Genomic DNA, 21,999 nt, shown 5'->3' with positions numbered 1-21,999 from the left:
ATTTTTATCTCTTATTCGTCTGTCCCCTTCCGTTCTCTACATTTTACCTCTATTTATCTTCCTTTACCTGCCTCTTTATTTTACCTCTTTTATTTATCTCTTCCTTTCTCTGTCCTTATATTCTGTCTTTATTCATGTGTTCCCTTACCTGGTCTGTTTTTACCTCTTTATTGATCACTTTGTTTTCCTGTCCTTATATTTTACCTTTATCTGTTCCCTGCCCATTATATTTTACCTCTATTATTTATCTCTTCTTCCTGCCTCTGTGCTTTACCTCTATTTATATCTTTTTATTCATCTGTTCTCTTCCCTGCCTCTATTTCACCTCTTATTTAGCTTTTCCTTTTCATGCCTTTATATATATATATATATATATATATATATATATATATATATATATATATATATATATATATATATATATAATTTTTTATGTGTTTCCTTCCTTTGCCTCTATATTTCACCTCTTATAGATCATTTCTTTTTCCTGTCTTTATATTTTACATTTTTTATTGGTCTGTTCCCTATATTTTTACTTCTCCCTTTTCTTGTTCCTATATTTTACCTCTAGTTACCTCTTCCTTTTCCTGTCCTTATATTTTTTTCTTTATTCATGTGTTTCCTTCCCAGGCACTCCAAACAACCTGTGCCTTTAGAGTGGGGGAGTGCAGGAGTGTGTGAGTATCCTGGACCAGTGTGCCGAGATGTAGTTGGTGGTGGTGCTACAGGGGATCCTCGCAATTCGAAAGGGTTAGGGAAGTTTTTCATCAGTCAAATCAGCATTTATTTGAATCGTGAAGCAATTTTTCCCATAAGATACTTAAGAATGAGGGGATAGGAACTAACCTCCAGCCTAGACCCCCCAAAACATCACTATAACCTCAAAAAAACACTAACTTAGACTAAATCAATAATACTATTAAAGACTTCATTTATATCTTATTTCTTTTTATTAAACACATTAGGTGCCGTACAGTACATTTTTGAAAAATAAAAACATTTGCAACGGTCTCATGGTACTTGTCCTTTCTTCCAAATTGTTGATACTGTTGATCTAGGGACACCCATTTGCACTACAACAACACTGTGAGCTATACCTGCCTCACACTTTCTTATAAGCTCAAGCTTATCTTTGAAAGGCAGGAAGTTGTGCTTCTTAGGGCTGGAGGTGGCTTTCTGTCATCTTGAGTCAGACAAAATGTACGTTTTCCTCTAGTGTCAATTTTAGTCAAATTAAGATCTATAGTTTCTAATTAACACTTTTATGATAAATTTTATTTCCTTATTAATTGGAATGATGGTATAATTTCAAATCAATAGAATCTTGATAGTAGTATATATATATATATATATATATATATATATATATATATATATATATATATATATATATATATATATATATATATATATTTTTTTTTTTTTTTTTTTTTTTTTTCCTAGCCTAACAGTGAAAAGTAGTTTAGTTGTTTGTTTACATTTGTCTGGGACTATGACATTCCAAGGCAGAACTTCCAAGGAGCAACTGGCCAAGATGAGCAGCTCTGTTGTTTATGAGTGGCCAAAGCTGTCTGAAGAGTTTCTTATAGAGATCACTAAAGGCCAAAAATAGCAATGGCTTGCTGGGAGTGAATAACATAACATAACATAACATAAATAATAGGATAACAAAGGCCCATCTAGGTTATCCTGCCACCAGGGCCCATCTAGGTTATCCTGTATCAGTCGCACAGCGACCTCATCATCAGTACTTAAAGATACACTTACAAGTACACAATACATTATATACTAATTCTAAATATTTGGCCCATTAACAGGGCTAAGTCCTGCAGCGAAATCCTCTACAATTTGTGGTCCCCATACATGGGGATCATGTCTTGTTTAACTATAGTAAATTTCTTATAAAAACTATCATGCAGTGCTATACATAATTATAAATCTAATAAATTTAAGTGCTTATCTAATCTGTTTTTAAACATTGTCAAACTAGTGCTATTTACAACCGTCTCTGGCAATGCATTCCAGAAGTCTACCACCCTATGACTAAAGAAATATTTTCTTATATCTAACCTGCAGCCTTGCTTTCTAATCTTCCTGCCATGATTTCTAGTCCTACTTCCCTCCTCTAAGGTAAAGAAAGATCTCACATCTATGTAGTTTGTATCTGAGAACATTTTAAATAACTCTATCATATCCCTCTTATACATCTCCTCTCAAATGAAAACATGTTTAATTCCTTTAATCTATCTCTATACTCCAGGCGCTTTAATGCTGGTATCATCCTAGTTGCTCTTCTCTGAACTGCTTCTAACATGTTGATATCCTGCCTATAGTGGGGTGACCAGGCCTGTATGCAATACTCTAAATGGGGCCTAACATAGGAATTATATAAGCTACGCACCACTTCCTTACTTTTATAACTAACATTTCTATTTATAAAACCCAGGATCCTATTTGCCCTATTTCTTGCTTCTAAACATTGCTTTGAAAATTTCATAGTCCTGTCTATCACTACTCCTAAATCCTTTCCTTCCTCTACTGCCTCTAGCCAACATCCCTCCATCTCATAGTTAAAGTTTGTGTTGTCTTTACCTAAATGCATAACCTGACACTTTTAGAATTAAACTCCATCTGCCACCTGTCTGCCCATGCTATCAGCCTGTCCAGGTCTCGTTGTATTCTGTAATTGTCCTTTTCACCCTGTACTGCACATGCTATCTTAGTATCATCTGCAAACTTTGATACTTTGCTACTAATTCCTATATCTAAATCGTTAATGTACACCAAGAAAAGAAGAGGTCCTAGCACTGATCCTTGGGGTACCCACTAACCACTTCCTTCCACTCAGACATTGCCCCATTTAATACTACTCTCTGTTTCCTATCAGAAAGCCATTCACTAATCCAATCAACTAACCTACCCCTATCCCATGTAGTCTCAATTTGTACACTAGCCTCCTATGCGGTACCTTATCAAACGCCTTGCTAAAATCTAGATATATAACATCTATGCTATTTCCATCATCTAACTCCTTGGTAATATATTCTAAGATATCGAGCAAATTTGTAAGACAGGACCTCCCTGATCTAAAGCCATGTTGGGTATCTCTAATTAATCTATTCTCATTTAAATGCTCCCAAATACTACCCTTAATGATTTTCTCTAGTATCTTACATACTATACTAGTTAAACTGATCGGTCTATAATTATTCGCATCATCCTTCCTACCTTTTTAAATATTGGAGTAACATTAGCTAACTTCCAGTCCTGAGGTATCTCAGCAAACCTAAGTGATCTTTCAAAGATTAACTTAAGTGCTTCAGAAATACTGTCTACACCCTCCCTAAGTACTCTGGCATGTAGCTCATCAGGACCACTAGCTTTCCTATCGTCTAGTTCAAGAATAAATTTCCTAATAATTCCCGGTTTTATATCAATATTTTCTAAAGCTCTTAAACTACTCGTCGCACTGTTTGTAACAGGATTTCCTATTCTTTCCTAGTAAATACTGAAGAAAATTGTTCATTCAATAATTCTACTATGTCTTCATTTTGATCCACTACTACACCATCTTTTCTGAGTGGTCCAATCCTATCCTTATTTCTTTTATCACTGACCTTGTAATAACTATATAATTTTTGGGATCTTTACTCCCAGCTCTAGCTAGTTTTATCTCTGCCTGCCTTTTACTTTTTTATAACCTTACTCAAATCATCTCTGACCTGTCTGTACCTAATCAAATCTACATCTTCCCACTTTTCTGCAACTCTCTGTATGCCTCTTCTTCTCTCTGATCTGGCTACCTATCTCATGAGTCCACCATAATGGCTTCCTGTTTCTCTGCCTTATATCTTTGTAAGGGATACACTGCATCACTATACCCTTTACTACAACCTTAAAAATATCCCACATCTCCTGTGCAGTTTTATTTCCAAAACTATCTTCCCAGTTTACCTCTCCTAATAACTGACGTAACCTACCATAATTGCCTTTCTGATAGTTTGGGACTCTAGTCTTATTCACTATATTATCCCTACTGGAATTAATGATAAATCTAATTATATGATGGTCACTGTTTGCTAAAGTCTCTCCTACCTCAACTTCCTTTAAACAATGCTCAATATTTGTTAGTACTATGTCTAAAACCTTCCTCCCCCTAGTAGGTTTATCTACCATCTGCACTAAATAGTTATCCTGAAAACTTTCCATAAACTTATTTTCACTAGCATCTCCTACCATCCTCTCCCAGTTTACTGACTTAAGATTAAAATCCCCTAAGATAATTGTCTGACTAGTACACCCCTATTTATCTCATCTACCATAAGGTTGTCTACATCTGCTGACTGGTTAGGTGGTCTATAAAAGCTCCTACTCTAATAACCTTACTTTTGTTTACTCTAACATCCAGCCATAAGGACTCTACTCTGTTATCTACCTTAATACCATTAACCTGACTGGAAATGAAGGATTTTTTTACATAAATAACTACTCCTCCACCTATCCTACCAATTCTCTGGTGTAAATACATAATGTATCCATCTACTTCATATTCTTTCCTATTTTCCCTAAACTTTTCCTCATTTACCCATGCCTCTGTGACACATACAACATCTAAGTCCTCCTCAACTATATAACTAGATAACTCGTCCTTCTTGTTCCTAAGACTCCTGGCATTTACATAAAAACATTTAAGTCCTGCTACCTTCCTAGATGCTGTCTCCTTATTTGGAATCCTAATCTTATTCTCTCCTATTTGCACCTGGAAATCTTTCCTAATCTTTTCACTATCTCTGTTTATCCTATCTAATTTATGTCTAGCATCTTTCTTCTGGAATGCATTTGCTACCTCACCCCCTACACTCCATCCCAACTCCCCCTCCAGACATCCACTCAGCACATCCACACCCTTCCTACTCAGATGCACACCATCCCTAGCATACAAATCCCTTCGCCCATAGAACCTATCCCATACATCCACAAAGCTGACACCCACATCCTTACACATCCCTTTTACCCGATCATTCACACCAATGGCTCTAGACAACCATTCCTGCTAACATACACACGAGGCAAGATTCCTGACACTACACACCTCCTACCACTCTCCCTTATCTTGCCTAACATTTCCCGAAATCTTGCCACTAACTCCTCCGACCCACCTGCTCTGACATCGTTCCCACCTACGTGCAAAACTACTACACCCTCCCTCTCCATCCCCCCAACCCTCTTCTGCACCTCCTCACTCACTGCCTTCACACCTGCACCAGGCATACACACGTTCGTCCTCCTATCCCTGTCTTTCCCACAGAAAGTGCTATCTAAATACCTAACCTGAGAGTCACCCACCACACACACCTGAGGTGTGCTAGGCACAACCATCCTCCTCCTCTCCTCTACCCCCTTCTTTCTCCTTTCACTCACCACAACCACTTCATTCACTCCACTCTCACTCTCTCTCCCTCCAACAAACCGAACCTATTTTCACACTCAACAGGTTTAGTCCTATCCTCCCTAACTGCCTCCGCTTTCCTTCCCTCGCAACCTGCCATCTCTGCCCATCCTGACTACTATCTTTCCCAGTCTGGCTCGCCTGCTCCCTCTTCCTCACTCTGCTCTTCCCGACAGAGGGCCAAGCCACCCTGTCGCCCTCAGAAGGTCCAACCTTCGGCCTAACACTGATCTCCTGCCTAATTTTTTCCACTGCCTCCCCAAGCCTCTTAACCTCCTCCTTCAACTCAAAGATGAGAACTTCGTTCGCACTTTTCCCCTCACTTAGCTTTCTGATTTCCTCTCGCAATTCTCGGTGCTCAAGAGAAAGAACTAAATTCTCGCTCTTGAGCCTACACACCATACACTCAGAAAAGTCAACGACCTTCCTGTCATGCCCACACATCTCACACACAACAAACTCTCCCAATCCCATCTCAACACTCTCTTTCACGCACTCAATCACACTCTGATATACCTCAGTAGCTACCGCCATACTAATTTACAATCTGTTAACTCACAAACAAATAAAAATACTTGGTGACGGCGGGGTGGGGGGCCTAAGTGAGGTCAACTAATCCTCTTTCAAGGTCAGCTTGACAGTTACAAGCCTAGTCTCCTCGCTCTACCAAAATACTTTTAACTCACAAACACTGATTCTAACCACTATTTCACTCTAATCTAACACTTGCAGTACACACTTTCACTTCACTAACACTCAAAAGCACCACACACAGACACCACTCGCTAACTATAAAAACCACAGCCAAAAACGGAGCGCGCGCACAACACGTCCACTCGCCACCGCAGCTACACAGGTAATCCTACCATGTTTGTTTACAGTTGACAACGCGACAAAGGCGGAAGTGAGCTTGTGTGTGACGATCAGCATCGACAAAAGTGACAGAGAAGTGCTAGTGTGACGCTGCCTTAGCGATAACACAGGGTAGCGTCGGTTTACACTTCTGCCTGGCGGGTTTGCGGCGAATTTGGGGTGGCAGCAGATTTTGACCGGGTGGGTGGCGTGCGAGATATGAATGTCGAATTGGCGAGTCACTCGGTCGAACCTTGAGGATTGGGCATTAATTAACTGAGTTTGAATTGGCAATAATTCAAACTGCGAACGGTCGAATCACGATGATCCCCTGTACTGCCAGGCAACAGAGGCAGCTACTGCAGTGCCGTCAAGAGGAAGCTGGTTGTTAACCCCTTCAATACGGTGACGCCTATGTAGGCGTCATGAAGCCCCAGTAGCATATACGGTGACGCCTACGTAGGCGTCATATTTCTTTTCTGAGCTTTCTTCAGTTCAGTTGTCCCGTATACTGTGTTGGATACCAACTACACACGCCGTATGCTGTCCTTAAAATCCTAGTGCTCCTCCCACCATCCTTGTCTCCACCAATCACTATAAAGATAAGCTACATGCGTCCCGCCTTGTGTCTAAAATTACCCAATGGCATAGACTGTTCCCATATCTCTCTCTCTCTCTCTCTCTCTCTCTCTCTCTCTCTCTCTCTCTCTCTCTCTCTCTCTCTCTCTCTCTCCGAAGAGAGAAGCGTCCACTTTCCTCTTTGAAGGCGATATAGTAACTAAAAAATAGCAGCATAATACACAAAGACGACAAGTATGACAAGCTTGCACGAGTTTCCCGCGCTCGGGCACGCGGCACTACCACCCGTATATCATACAGGCGAGCTTTTTTAACATCCGGCGCGAAGGGGTTGTTAATAGTGGCATTCCCAGCCAGGTGTGTGCATGTTTGTGTTTTGTGGTGTTTTGGGGTCTTTAGAGTTAGGTTAGGTGTGCTTGGGGTTGACAAACTTAACTGGAGGCTTTTGAGTCTATTAACAAGTTGCCAGTTTAAGTTACTTGTTCCTACTTAAAACTCCATAGAAAGACACATAAATCATCATCTAATTCCTAAGAGGGAAGTTTTAAGACATCCCTATACTTTAGCTAACTCTTTTGGACCTGCAAGGAGACTCCTTTTTTCCATTTTATGTTGCCCCTGGAGAGTTTTCCCGTTACATAAAATAAAAGTGTACAGCTCATATTAACACTACCATGTGCCCTGAAATGCTTCACAGCTGCAAGGACTTTAGTAACACATAACCTTCCTCTATGTCCCCGCAGTATGCTGTGAGCTGCACACTATTCAAGAAGCTGTACCTCATATCTATTGCCACTAAGATTGCCATCCAGATCAACTGCAAGCTGACGGGGGAGCCATGTGGGTGGCCATCCTTGTCAAGGTAAGCCAGGGTAGGGTGTTGGTCCCCTTGTGTATCCCTGTCACTCTTCTCCATATCTAACCCCTTCAGTAGCATGACATTTCTATATTTGTTTTGGTGACTATTTGGCGATTTTCAGAAACTCGTGGGCATTAAAATATTGAAGACTGTGGCAGGAAGCTGTCGTGATTACTTACTATTACTACTGCTGCTGCTGCCACTACTACAACTATCGCACCACCAGCATTACCCAGCATGTCAGACTCACGGCTAGCAGTGTTGCCAAGTTACAAGCTTTGACTCCACAACTTAATATTTTATTTTTTTTATTTTTTCTTATTCTCCCTAATGCTCATGGTCTTTCTCCAGAGACTCTGAAGTATCAGAAAGAAAACGGGGTGAGGTTAGCAGAAAATAGTAGAGGAGGAAGAAGGGAGAGTGTAGTGTGTGTAGAGAAATTTTTTTTAGAGTGGGGGGGGATGGGAAGGGAGGAAGGAATGAAAAGAGGAAGAGGGGGGGGGCAAAGAATGGATATATGTGTGTGTGTGTACTTCACCTCGGTTGCCTGCTGGTCACCCAACCAGTCTTCCCCATTACGGAGCAAGCTCAGCTCATAGACCGATCTTCGGGTAGGACTGAGACCACAACACTCCACACACCGGGAAAGCGAGGCCACAACCCCTCGAGTTACATCCCGCTGCTAGGTGAACAGGGGCCACACATTAAGACGCTTGCCCATTTGCCTCACCGCCTCCGGGACTCGAACCCAGACCCTCTCGAGTGTGAGTCAAGCGTGCTAACCACTACACTAATAATAATAATAATAATAATATACGGTTTATTAATTTGGCAATGTAAAATTACACTGAAAATGTACAGGGGCGGGGGGGGACATTAAAAACAATGAAGTGAAATGCTTAACCTAACTATGGGTCTAACTTAACCTAGAATTCACTTATTAATTTACTTATTTATTTAAGGCTCGCACAATAGTGGGCACCGCGCTAAGTCGGTACTGATCAGTGCGCGGTGCTCTCAAGGGCGCCACGCGATTCTGGTGTCGGGTGGCGCAAGCAGGGGGAGGCACGTCGGGGGGGTAGCAGGTGGCGGAGACGTGGATGACGCAGCAGTCCTTCCCCAAATTTTTCCAAGGCTTCCTGGTGTCTTGTGGCCAGCCTCGGCAGACTCAGGCAGGTCAGGGCGTCCTCGTAGGACCTGTAGGCAGGCCCAAGGATGACCCTGAACACCCTCCTCTGAACCCTCTCCAGCTGTTGTCGTTGTGTGAGGTTCAGGGAGGAGGACCACGCTGGGGCGGCGTACATGAGCTTAGGGAGTATAAAGGTGAGGTACACTCCCCTCAGCTCATCTGCCGGTGCTCCCAGGGACCTGAGTCGGCGCAGTAAATAGATTTTGTATGAGGCTGACCTGATGATGTTGGAAACATGCTGCTTCCATGATAATTGATCATCCACCAAGACACCTAGAAGCTTGGTGCTGCGGACCACCTGGAGGGAGTGAGGGCCCACAGATAGCTGGGGAGGGGGGACTGCCGCTGTGGAGGTACAAATGTGCATCACCACAGTCTTGGTGTGGTTGATGGTCATTTTGTTGTCCCCCGTCCACGTCTGTAGTTGGTTAAGAGTGGACTGCAGTGCTGAGAAGTCTGGGTTGGTGTTGTTGGCGGGTGTGGACGAGAGCATCGTTGATGAGGATGAGAAAGCACAGTGGACCCATCTTGGTCCCCTAAGGGACCCGACATGTGAGCTGTTGGAAAAAGGAGACAGAGCCCTGATAACGAACGGCCTGACGCCTTCCCGTGAGGAAGTCTGCCAGCCACGCTATCAGGTAGGGAGAGAGACCCAGAGTGATGGCTTTCTTTATCACAACAGTGTGATCAACAAGATCAAAGGCCTTTCTGAAGTCCACAAAAGCAATAGCTAGAGAAGTGTTGCGTTTGTCCAGGTGGCTGTGGACGAATTCCAGGAAGCTGACAAGGTAGTGAGATGTGGAGGTGAATTTAATATTACCAAATTGTTGTGTGTCAATAGAGTTACAAATTTTGTTATAGGCCCAGTCGAACTACGCGGAGTATGTGCGTGTGTGTGCGCACCTTTATTATACATCAAAGATACACACAGCACCTCTCTACTTTACATCAGACACACACACAGTACCTCTCATATAATACAGAGGTGGTGTGTGTGTGTACCTGTGTGTATAGAGATGCAGTGTATGTCTGTGTCAGTTAGCCCAGGATATACAAAAGCCATGCTGTAATGAAAAAATAAACATATATTTCCTAACAATACAGGGTTTCCTTACAACCCCATAAAAGTTGAGACTAAAATAGACAAGAGTAGTCACAAGATCCTTACTTGTGTGTTAGTCAGGTCATGAGGTCAGAAGAGTAAGAAACAAACAAATTAAGGGTCAGAAGAGTAAGAAAGAAACTAATTGAGGGGAAAGAAATGAACTCACCATAACTTCAAATACAGAGTTTTAGAAAGAGTAGAATAAAAGATTTTGAAGGAGAAATTTTGAAAAAAACTCAGAAAAAAGGAGAGGGAGAAGAAGAGAAATGGACAAGTTTTAAAGAGATAGTTTTAATACAGAAGTTAGAAGAGAATGGGGAAAAGTTTTAGTAAAGTAGTTTTAAAGAGAAAGATAGAAGGGGAGAGAGAAGATTTAGAAAGAAATGGGGAAGTTTTAAAGATGGAAAAGTTAGAGAAAAGGAGAGAGTTTTAAAGAAAGAGAAATAGGTAAGTTTTATAGAGAAAAATAAACTAAGTCAGAAGAGTAATAAGATATAAAGAAAAGTTAGTAAGGCACTACAACAAATTAGTAGAACAAGTTAAAAGAATAAATAAAAAAATTTTTAAATCACATTTGTATAATAGAACCACAACCATTACCACTACTACTACTACTACCACCATCACATTACTGACCAATGAAAGTAATATAATAATAATCTAAAACTATTAGTAAATATTAATAAGTTGATACATATAAATAATAATAATACTTGTGCAGAAATTAAGAGAGAGAGAGAGAGAGACTAGACTTCACAAACCTAATCATTCATAACCTGATCTAATCACTCTAAACATGCCCTGAAAAAATAGATAAAATAAATAAATGAATAAGAAATAATTAAAACAAAAATGCATAAATAAATACATAAAGATCTTTGTCAGTCAGTTACGAAATAGGAAAAGCCGTCACCAGCACAACATAGAAGAAATCTTAATATCATCTGCTTTCCTGGTTTCCTTCTAATTACTGTAACTTGATATTTTCCTTCTTCATTTTTAATCTCCTTTTTTCCTTGTTTTCTTCTTTTAAATATTGTAACTATTTTCCTTCTTCCTTTCTTTGCTTTTCTTTTTTCTTCTAAATAATGTAACGATATTTTCCTTCTTCCTTCATATTTCTCACTTTCCTCTTCTCTTTTACATCATTTCCTTCATTTATCCTTTTTTATTCTTTTTCCTTCTTTTAAATAATGTTACAATAATATTTCCTTTCTTCTTCCTTCATTCTTCTTTCCTTCTTTTCCTTATCTCCTTTTTCTTTCTTTCCTTCTTTTCTTTTTCCTTCTAAATAATGTAACGATATTTCCTTCATTCTTCCTTTATTTTGTCTTTTCTTCTTTGTCTTTCTTATCTCCTTTTTTCTAATCTGTAGCTGAGGAAAAAAGAGAATGAAGATAAGGAGAGGTGAAGTGGTTATAAAGATGCTAAAATATTTTCTCTCTCTCTCTCTCTCTCTCTCTCTCTCTCTCTCTCTCTCTCTCTCTCTCTCTCTCTCTCTCATCCAGGTTAGATTGGGTTAAAAAAAATAGCAGTAGCAGTAGCAGTCAATTATCTAGGAAAAGGCTGATTTTTTTAGATAATATACACAAAATGTTACATAAAAGACCACACATCCATACTTTTCCATCACCCATACAACCATCCTGAAAGCTTGTTCTTCAAAAATACACGAGGTTAAGACAACAATACTCTTCAAAGATCATCCATATATAAGGTCCCAACAGCCATACAACCACACACAATGTTACTGTACATAAAAATTTGTAAGAGTTTACATGTTATAGTATGGCTAGTCCTCTGTCATCATAAGTGTTTAATATTTTTCTGTGTGCATGAAAACATATGTAGCATATTTAAGTATCAGTATTTAATGCCACATAAAGGTTCACCTCGATGCGATTTTATTTGGGTGTTTGCCTACCCTATAGACTCAGGGTTAGCCAGAGGGCATCACGAGTCTTCACTCACAAGAGAGAGGGCGCGAGATTCAGACATGCGCAGGGAGACGATAAGGTAAACACTGTATTCTTTGTAGTGTTAACCTAACGTCGTAGTGCCAAATGGATTGTATGTGTAGTTTATAACTAGTGTAACATACTGATAGTGTTTATACAAGTGAACAATGTTACTTAGTTCTACTAACATAGAGAAATTTTGTCCAAACAGTTCTTACGGTCAAGCCTACTGAAATAAATTGTCAGAGGAAATACTGCTTTCCCTCGACCCTACAACGATAACGATGGCTTTGATCAGTAAAAACATGTCATCCATGAGTCACTAGAGATCCTGCCAGAGCACTTACAGTAAGAACTTTATCTCCAAGTAAGGATTCAACCCTAGAAGCAAGACTCCAACCCCAAGGCACCAGAGAGGGGAACCACAGGTCAACACTTGACCCCTTGATAACAACCACTCCCTTGTTCCCGCTTTAGGCCTACAACTCCCACAGTCCTTTTATGGAACCCCTTGGTAAAAGGCAAGAATTTATATCAGTGTGTACTGAAGTGATTAGTTTTAGTGAATGAAAATTACCCACATGAATTAGTATTTGAGCAGTAATTTTCATTTTGCAATCAGTATTTACTTAACTCACTGTTGACTCAAATAAGTGCTAAATATGTCAGATACTGAGAAAATTAATGTTGTAAGTGGATCTAGGGAAGGTGAGGAGGAACAAATGGACAGGGGTGGAAGTTATGTAGAAAGTGTGAGAGAGCAAGTGCTGACAGTAAAGGGAAAAGAATATAAGTTAATAAAACAAAGGAGAAGGGCAGATTCCTTCAGAAATCATTGGAATCATGCTACTTATAGTATAAGGAAAACCCTGAAAACTGTAGTTAACCATTTGATCTGCAGTCCCTGAGGGAAGGAGGAGAGTTATTTGATCAGTATGTTGCTGAATATTCAAAATGGGTGGAATTAGAGCCAGAAAGGTCAGAGGAGATAAAAGAGGAGTTGGAAGATAAACAAGAAGCCCACCATGAAATATGACAAAGTATAGAATGTAGAGAGAGAGAGAGAGAGAGAGAGAGAGAGAGAGAGAGAGAGAGAGAGAGAGAGAGAGAGAGAGAGAGAGAGAGAGAGAGTGTTGAAGGCTAACAGGGGATCAGTTTGTTCTAGTATAGTCTAGAAATTCTAGAATATCATGTATTTCACATTCATCTGAGCAAAGAAGAATGAAAGAGACAGCAGCAAAGTTAGCTAGACTTAAAAAGGAAATGGAGTATCATGATAGTTTAATAAAAGCAGAAGCTGAATTAGCAAGGAAACAAGCAATGATAGAGCAGAAGAGGAGGGAGAAAGATGTAGCAATTCTCCAGGCAGAGCTTAATGCATTCTATTTAGTTGAAAGGGAAGAACAAAAGCTTCCAAATGATGATAAAAGTGTAGGGAAGCAAAGTCACTTTGAACAGTACATTAAGTCACAAAATAAATTAAAATCACAGGCAACTGCATATCAGCATAGTACTGATGCCCTGCCTTGCAACTATGTTACACTCCATGACTTAAAGGTACCTACCTCTTGTAATAAGGATAATGAATTGATGATATGTGGTGATGTAGATAAACAAATAATTAATGTTAATGCCCCTTAATGAATCTCAATCTTACAGCTCAAAGTTTTGTAACATATTCCCATGGACCCACTCATAATGTCAGTATGCCTAGCAATATTCCTTCCCAATTTGTGGGAACTTTGCAACTATCATGTTTGATCCCAGGTGGAGCTTTCCAATAGAACCAGAGATTTTTAGTGGAGATCCTATGGATTTTCCAGTTTGAGTAAGGAATTTTGAAACCTTTTTAAATTCTAGTTAATAATGATGAAGGGAAGTTGCTTGCTTAAATAAATATACAAGTGGTGAAGCAAAAGGTGCTATTAAAATGCTAATGTACTTAAATTCCAAGGGTAACAGTTATACAAAGGCAATGAATATTCTTTGGGAAAGATTTGGAGGTGAAAGCATTGTAGTTGATGCTTACATGAAAAGGTTAAAAGATTGGCCTCCAATTCTTCATGATGATGGACAAGCTTTAATAGCATTTTCAGACTTCTTGCAGTACTGCCTGACTACAAAGGAAAACACTTCTTTCTTGTTTTAGATGATCCTAGGGAGCAAAGGAAACTGCTTACAAAACTCCCATTTAACATAACTGAAAGATGGAGAGAGGTAGTGGTGCATTATAATCAAAGTAATAGTAATACCCTTCGTAGCAGAAAGGACCACCACCCACTCTTTGAAAGGTTATGACTTTATTCAGTTGGAAGCAAAGAAAGCAAGCAATCCTTTTGTTTCTGAAAGTGCAATAAGAGCCAAAGAATGTAGTTGAAATAGAAATGGAACAAAGGTATTCAGATGGAAACCAAGGGAATCAAACACTACAACAAAGTATAAAGGGAGTAACACTTTCATGGCTAAAGCAAATGAAGAAAAACCTGTGTGTTCCTTTCATAGTAAAGCAGATGTACAAGCTAACAAACAATCTCCCAAGGAGCAGGAAGGAAAAAGACAGATCTGTTACTATTGTACAAAGGACCATGACTTAGACGATAGGAAGGAGTTTGCTAAACTTGATGGTAATATCAGATACACTTTTGCCAGGGAACGAAAGTTGTGTACAGGATGTCTAAAGCTGGGTCATAAAAAGATGTATTGTAGAAGAAAGAAAATAGGTAAAGTATGTCACAGATACCATCCCACAGCTCTCCACAATAATGACATGATAAACTGTGAGAGCTGAGAGGTGCCAGAACAAATAACCCAGCCCAAAGGTGATAAAACTCCCACAGCTCTAGTGACAAAGAAGGTTAAAATGACTGAGTCAGAAATACATGACATGCACAGCATAATGGTCCCTGTGTGGCACCATTATGTCAGTAATGAAGAACGTAAAATCTTAGTGCATGCCTTGTTAGACGAGCAGTCAAATTCATTAAGGAAGGCACCTTAAATGAGTTGGGTGTTAAAGGCACAACAGTCACTTGATGCAAGGCCCAGACCTTACAACAAACTTGTTGGAGTGTTATGTAGGTTTAGGTAGGAGTATATTGCACTTGTATGTAATATAGAAACAATGTACCATCAAGTGAAGGTAAACACAGAACATAGAGACATGTTAAGATTCCTGTGGTGGAAAAATGGTAATTTTAAGGATGAAATATTTGAATATAGAATGACCTCACTTGTTGGGTGCTACCTTATCCCCAAGTGTAGCAAACTTTGCACTACAGAAAGAAATTGAAAATTATAAAATTATTTAAGATAAATGTACCCAATGTCAGTCATATGGGAGGTGTTTGGGAGAGGCAGATATGCACAGTGAGAAATGTGTTCACTGTGTTACTTGACCAGCATGATGCACAGTTAGATTACCAAGATTTGAGAACCTTCTTAGTGGAAGCTGAGAACATAGTTAATGGTTGCCCTATAACTGTGGATCATTTAAATTCCCCAGACAATCCTACACCATTAACACCAAATAACTTGCTAACCATGAAGACAAAAGTAGTACTGCCTTCCCCAAGCACATTTGTTAAGGAGGATTTATATTATACAAGAAGGTGGCACAGAGCACAATACCTGGCCAATCAATTCTGGTCCAGGTGGAAAAGAGATTATGTGCAATCCCTACAACTTTGAAATAAATGGACAACACCAAGAAGCCTCAGTGTAGATTATATAGTTATTATAAAGGACCAGAATGTAGCAAAAAACCAGTGGGAACTAGGCAAAATAACAGAAACTCATGTTGATGTTGATGGGCTTGTGAGAAAGGTTAAGGTTCTAGTGTCAGACTGCAATAATGACAACCAGGGGAAACATACAAAGGCCAACAGAGAACCATCATAGAGAGGCCAGTACATAGTCTGATAGTGTTGCTAGAGAGTAGCATGTAATGTAGACTGGAGCATCTCTGCCAAGGAGCCATTGCAACAAAACCTATTGTGCGCCAATACTAATTCTAAGTCAAATGTTATTGTTAAATCTGAGGTAAATTGTGACACAATTTAGGGGAGCCATGTTACTGTACGTAAGAGTTTACTTATGTTATAGTATGGTTAGTCCTCTGTCATCATAAGAAGTGTTTAATATTTTTCTATGTGCTTTATGTGCATGAAAACACATGTAGCATACTTAAGTATCAGTATTTAATGACACAAAGGTTCACCTCAATGCGATTTTATTTGGGTGTTTGCCTATCCTATAGACTCAGGGCATAACGAGTCTTCACTCATGAGAGAGAGGGCGCGAGATTCGGACATGCACAAGGAGACGATAAAGTAAACATTGTATTCTTTGTAGTACGTATTAACCTAACGTCATAGTGCCAAACTGATTGTGTAGTTTATAACTAGTATAACATACTGAAAGTGTTTGTACAAGTGAACAATGTTACTTATAAGAACTAACATAAAGAAACTTTGTCCAAACAGATTTTACGGTCAAGCCTACTGAAATAAATTGTCAGAGGAAATACTGCTTTCCCTCGACCCTACAACGATGGCTTTGATCAGTAAAAACACATCATCCATGAGTCACTAGAGATCCTGCCAGAGCACCTACACACAAACATACCCATATAAGGCTTTCAAGTCCATCCATACATCCATACACAAACACTGTATTTATTTGGATTTAAAAAAGGTGTTTGACAAAGTGCCACATGCAAGATTACTATGGAAGTTAGAGGAGAAGGGTGGCTTAAAAGGAAGCACATTGAGATGGATAGAAAATTATTTGAGGGGGAGAGAAATAAGGACGGTAGTTAAAGATATAAAGTCCAAATGGAGAGCAGTAGAAAGCGGAGTGCCACAGGGGTCAGTATTGGCACCAATACTTTTCCTCATTAATATTAACGACATGCCAGAAGGAGTGAACAGCTACATAAATCTGTTTGCAGATGATACGAAACTGTGCAGAGTTATAAAGCAAAAAGAGGATTGTGAAATACTGCAAGAAGACCTAAATAAGATCTGGGAATGGAGTAAGAAGTGGGAAATGGAATTCAATGTGAACAAAAGCCATGTCATGGAAATGGGAAAGAGTGAAAGACGACCTGTGGGAATCTATAAGATGGGAGATGGAGTAGAACTGGAGAAAGTTAAAAAGGAAAAGGACTTAGGAGTGAAGATGGAAGAAAACAATCAACCAGTAAGCCATATTGATAGAATTTTTAGAGAAACATATAATTTGCTAAGGAATATTGGAGTAGCATTTCACATGGACAAAGAAATGATGAAGAAATTGATATGTACTATAATAAGACCCAGATTGGAATATGCAGGAGTAGTGTGGACCCCTCATAAAAAGAAACACATAAGGAAATTGGAGAGACTACAAAAAATAGCTACAAGAATGGTTCCAGAATTTGAAGGGATGACATATGAGGAGAGACTAAAGGCTATGGATCTACCAACCCTGGAACAAAGAAGGGAGAGAGGAGACCTGATACAAGTTTATAAATTGATCAACGGAATGGACCAAGTGGATAATGAGAAACTGATCCTGAGAGAAGAATATGACATACGAAGCACAAGATCGCATAGTAAAAAGGTGAGAAAAGGAAGATGTCTGAGGGATATTAAAAAATATAGTTTCCCGCAGAGATGTATTGAGACGTGGAACAGTTTAAATGAAGAAGTAGTGTCTGCAACGAGTGTGCATACTTTTGAAGTAAGATTGGATAAGTGTAGATATGGAGACGGGGCCACACGAGCATAAAGCCCAGGCCCTGTAAAACTACAACTAGGTAAATACACCCTTCCATACATACAAGACTGCTACAACCATCTGGCCATCCATACAACCATACATAGACACTTTTCCATACATATTAGGCTATCAAGACTAACCATACATCCATATAACCATACATTGTATATACACTTTTCCACTCATATAAGACACAACCATCCAATCACCCATACACACACAAACACACCCTCTCATTCATACAAGACCCGTAGAACCATCCAAACATCCATACACACAAACAAACCCTCCATACACCCATACACACACACAAACAAACCTTCCCCTATATACCAGGCCCTTACAACCATCCAATCACCCATACAAATGCACAAGCACACCCTCCAATAAACCACACACACACAAACACACCCTCCTCTTCATACAAGGCCCCTATTAACATCCATACACCCATCCAACACACAAATAAACCTTCAAACCCATACACACACAAACACTTTTTCATCTATACACCTATAGAGACAGACAAACAAGCCCTCCATCCATCCATACACACACACAAACACACTTTTTCATCCATACAACTATAGAAACAAACCCTCCAGCCATCCATACATACACACAAACACTTTTCATCCATACACCTATAGAAACACAAATGAACCCTCCATACATCAATACAAAACAATTTTTCATCTACATACCTGTAGAAACACAAACAAACCCTCCATACATACATCCATACACACACACAAACACACTTTTTCATCTATATACCTGTAGAAACACAAACAAACCCTCCAAACATCCATACACACACACAAACACACTTCCTCCTCCATAACTATAGAAACACAAACACACCCTCCTATCAACCATACACACACAAATATTTTTTCATAGCCTCCCATACATAAAAGCCCCTTCAACCATCCAGCCACCCATACAACCATAGTACCCTCATCCTTAAGCTTCAGGAATATGTATGCGAAGTTGAGCTCTGTAAGTGAAAGTGGTTCGGTGTGGTTCAGAGGCTGGGACACCTGCAAGTGGGCTGTTGGGGGAGAGGGGTAATTAGATAGAAAGATAGATAGATATAGATAGATAGATTTACATGCAAAGTACTTTTTTTTTTTTTTTTTTTTTATACATACAGATTTACATTATCTTAATACACACACACACACACACATATATATATATATACATACATGCAACTAACTCTCTCTCTCTCTCTCTCTCTCTCTCTCTCTCTCTCTCTCTCTCTCTCTCTCTCTCTCTCTCTAATATATACATACATACACACACACATACATACAGAGGAGAAGAAGGCATTTTTTTGGAGAATTCTAGGAGACAGGATAAGGAAATGGTATATAAACAAGAAGGAAGAGAAAAAAGTGGAACAAGTTTAATAAAAATGATAAAGGCAAAATACTAAAAATGATGTATACGAACATAGACAGGGTTTTATCAAGTAAATTAGAATTAAGAGATTACATAAATAAAGAAAATCCAGATATTGTATGCCTGACTGAAACAAAACTAAATAAGGCAATCAAAATAGACTTGGATAATAGGTATAATGTATGGAGAAGAGACAGAATGGGCAAAGGAGGAGGAGGAGTCATGATTATGTTAAGGAAGGAGATAGTGATAAATGAAATGGAATGTGGGGAAGGAAAAGCAGAAGTATTGTATGTTAAGATGCATATTAATAAAAAAGATAACAATCATTGTAACACATGTGCCACCAAAAACAAATTCATGGACCAATCAAGAATAAAAAGACATGATGGATGACACAATAAGGAGTCTAACGAGAATCATTAAAAAAAGGAGAAAAGTGATATTAGTAGGAGATTTCAACTGTAAAGAAGTGGACTGGGAAAATTATGAAAGTGGTATGGGGGAAGAAGCCTGGGGAGAAAGATTCTTGAACCTAATGATAGACAATATGATGGACCAGAGAGTAAAGGAATGCACAAGATTCAGAGGAAACGACGAGCCAACAAGATTAGACCTACAAGGGGTATACAAATGAATGATGATATAAGATATAAGTGCCCATTGGGAAAGAGTGACCATGTAATATTAGAAATGGATATAGAAGAGGGAAAGGAAGATAGAGACGATTCATACAAAGGAGACCGATTAAATTACAGAAAGGCTAATATTGAGAATCTCAAGAACTATTTTAAAACGTAGACTGGGAGGAGATGGAAAACTCAGAGACAATGCAAGACAAATATAACTTATTTTTGGAAATATACAAAACAGGAGTCAGGAATATGTCCCAAAATATAGACCTAAAGAAGAAGGAAAGAAAGATTGGTTTAATGCAAGGTGTGCTAGGCAAAGGAGAAAAGAGATGGAGCATGGAAAAGGTGGAGGAGAAATAGAAATCCAGCAAATAAGGAAAACTTCAAGCAGCGAGAAATGAATATGTTAAGGTGAGGAAGGAAGAGGAAAAGAACTTGAAAAGATATTGTCGAAAAATGTAAGGAACAACCAAAATTGTTCTAGATTCATAAATGGAAAAATTAGGCAAAAAGAAACAATAGAAAGGTTAAAAGGAGAGAACGGGATGGTGGAAGACCCAAAAAGTATGGCAGAACTATTAAATAAAAAAATTCCGAGGTCTTTACTAAGGAATCCAAATTTGAGAGGTCACAGAGTAATAGAGAGACAATCTATATGAAAGAGATTAAAGTAACCAAGCTTGAAATAAAAGAGTTAATGAAGGAACTGGATGAAGAGAAGGCAATGGGACCATATGAAGTCTCAGGCAGAATACTGAAAGAATGTAGGGAAGAACTAGCAAGTCCTATATACAACATCATAAAATGCTCAATAGAAAATGGAACAGTACCAGTAGAATGGAAAAGAGCTGAGGTGGTTCCCATATATAAGAGCGGAAGGAAGGAAGAACCTTTAAATTACAGACCAGTATCACTAACTAGTGTAATATGCAAGATGTGTGAAAGAATAATAAAGAAACAATGGATCGAGTTCCTTGAAGACAACAAATTAATATCAAATAGCCAATTTGGTTTTAGAAAAAGATGGTCTTGTGTAACTAATTTATTGAGTTTCTATTCTAGAATAGTTGATAGAGTACAAGAGAGAGGATGGGTTGACTGTATTTATTTGGATTTAAAAAAGGCATTTGACAAAGTGCCACATGCAAGATTACTGTGGAAGTTAGAGGAGAAGGGTGGCTTAAAAGGAAGCACATTGAGATGGATAGAAAATTATTTGAGGGGGAGAGAAATAAGGACGGTAGTTAAAGATATGAAGTCCAAGTGGAGAGCAGTAGAAAGCGGAGTGCCACAGGGTCAGTATTGGCACCAATACTTTTCCTCATTTATATTAACGACATGCCAGAAGGAGTGAACAGCTACATAAATCTGTTTGCAGATGATACGAAACTGTGCAGAGTTATAAAGCAAAAGGAGGATTGTGAAATACTGCAAGAAGACCTAAATAAGATCTGGGAATGGAGTAAAAGTGGAAATGGAATTCAATGTGAACAAAAGCCATGTCATGGAAATGGGAAAGAGTGAAAGACGACCTGTGGGAATCTATAAGATGGGAGATGGAGTAGAACTGGAGAAAGTAAAAAGGAAAAGGACTTAGGAGTGACGATGGAAGAAAACAATCAACCAGTAAGCCATATTGATAGAATTTTTAGAGAAACATATAATTTGCTAAGGAATATTGGAGTAGCATTTCACTACATGGACAAAGAAATGATGAAGAAATTGATAAGTACTATAATAAGACCCAGATTGGAATATGCAGGAGTAGTGTGGACCCCTCATAAAAGAAACACATAAGGAAATTGGAGAGGCTACAAAAATGGCTACAAGAATGGTTCCAGAATTTGAAGGGATGACATATGAGGAGAGACTAAAGGCTATGGATCTACCAACCTGGAACAAAGAAGGAGAGAGGAGACCTGATACAAGTTTATAAATTGATCAACGGAATGGACCAAGTGGATAATGAGAAACTGATCCTGAGAGAAGAATATGACATCAAGCACAAGATCGCATAGTAAAAGCTGAGAAAAGGAAGATGTCTGAGAGATATTAAAAAATATAGTTTCCCACAGAGATGTATTGCGACGTGGAACAGTTTGATGAAGAAGTAGTGTCTGCAACGAGTGTGCATACTTTTAAAGTAAGATTGGATAAGTGTAGATATGGAGACGGGCCACACGAGCATAAAGCCCAGGCCCTGTAA

At 39.0% G+C, this 21,999-nt stretch overlaps 1 protein-coding gene and 1 long non-coding RNA gene across 6 annotated transcripts in view; one reads left to right on the top strand and one right to left on the bottom strand.

Annotated features, from left to right (window-relative positions):
* Positions 1–11,349: 11,349 nt before the first annotated feature.
* The window catches only part of LOC123512834, a 39,319-nt gene continuing 28,669 nt past the window's right edge, over positions 11,350–21,999 (bottom strand). For 2 of the 5 annotated variants that reach the window (XR_006677201.1, XM_045269441.1), the window contains 2 exons: positions 18,710–18,805; positions 11,350–11,408 (listed from right to left, as the gene is read on the bottom strand). Coding sequence is in view for 2 of the 5 variants with exons in the window: in XM_045269441.1 (XP_045125376.1) it covers positions 11,398–11,408; positions 18,710–18,805 (107 nt within the window). In the remaining 3 variants the exon portion in view is untranslated. Of the gene's footprint in view, positions 11,409–13,016; positions 14,192–18,709; positions 18,806–21,999 lie in introns of those variants that run through there. The other 3 variants (XR_006677200.1, XR_006677202.1, XM_045269440.1) reach the window with 2 other exon arrangements.
* On the top strand, positions 11,951–16,513 carry LOC123512835. The gene is made up of 2 exons (XR_006677203.1): positions 11,951–12,049; positions 12,203–16,513. It is a non-coding gene; the product is annotated as an uncharacterized LOC123512835 (long non-coding RNA).

This window comes from Portunus trituberculatus, chromosome 34 (genome assembly GCF_017591435.1).
Source record: "Portunus trituberculatus isolate SZX2019 chromosome 34, ASM1759143v1, whole genome shotgun sequence".
Classification (NCBI taxonomy): Eukaryota; Metazoa; Arthropoda; class Malacostraca; order Decapoda; family Portunidae; genus Portunus; species Portunus trituberculatus.
The sequence above is the reverse complement of the archived record's forward strand: the minus strand, read 5'-3'. Positions and strand labels throughout refer to the sequence as shown.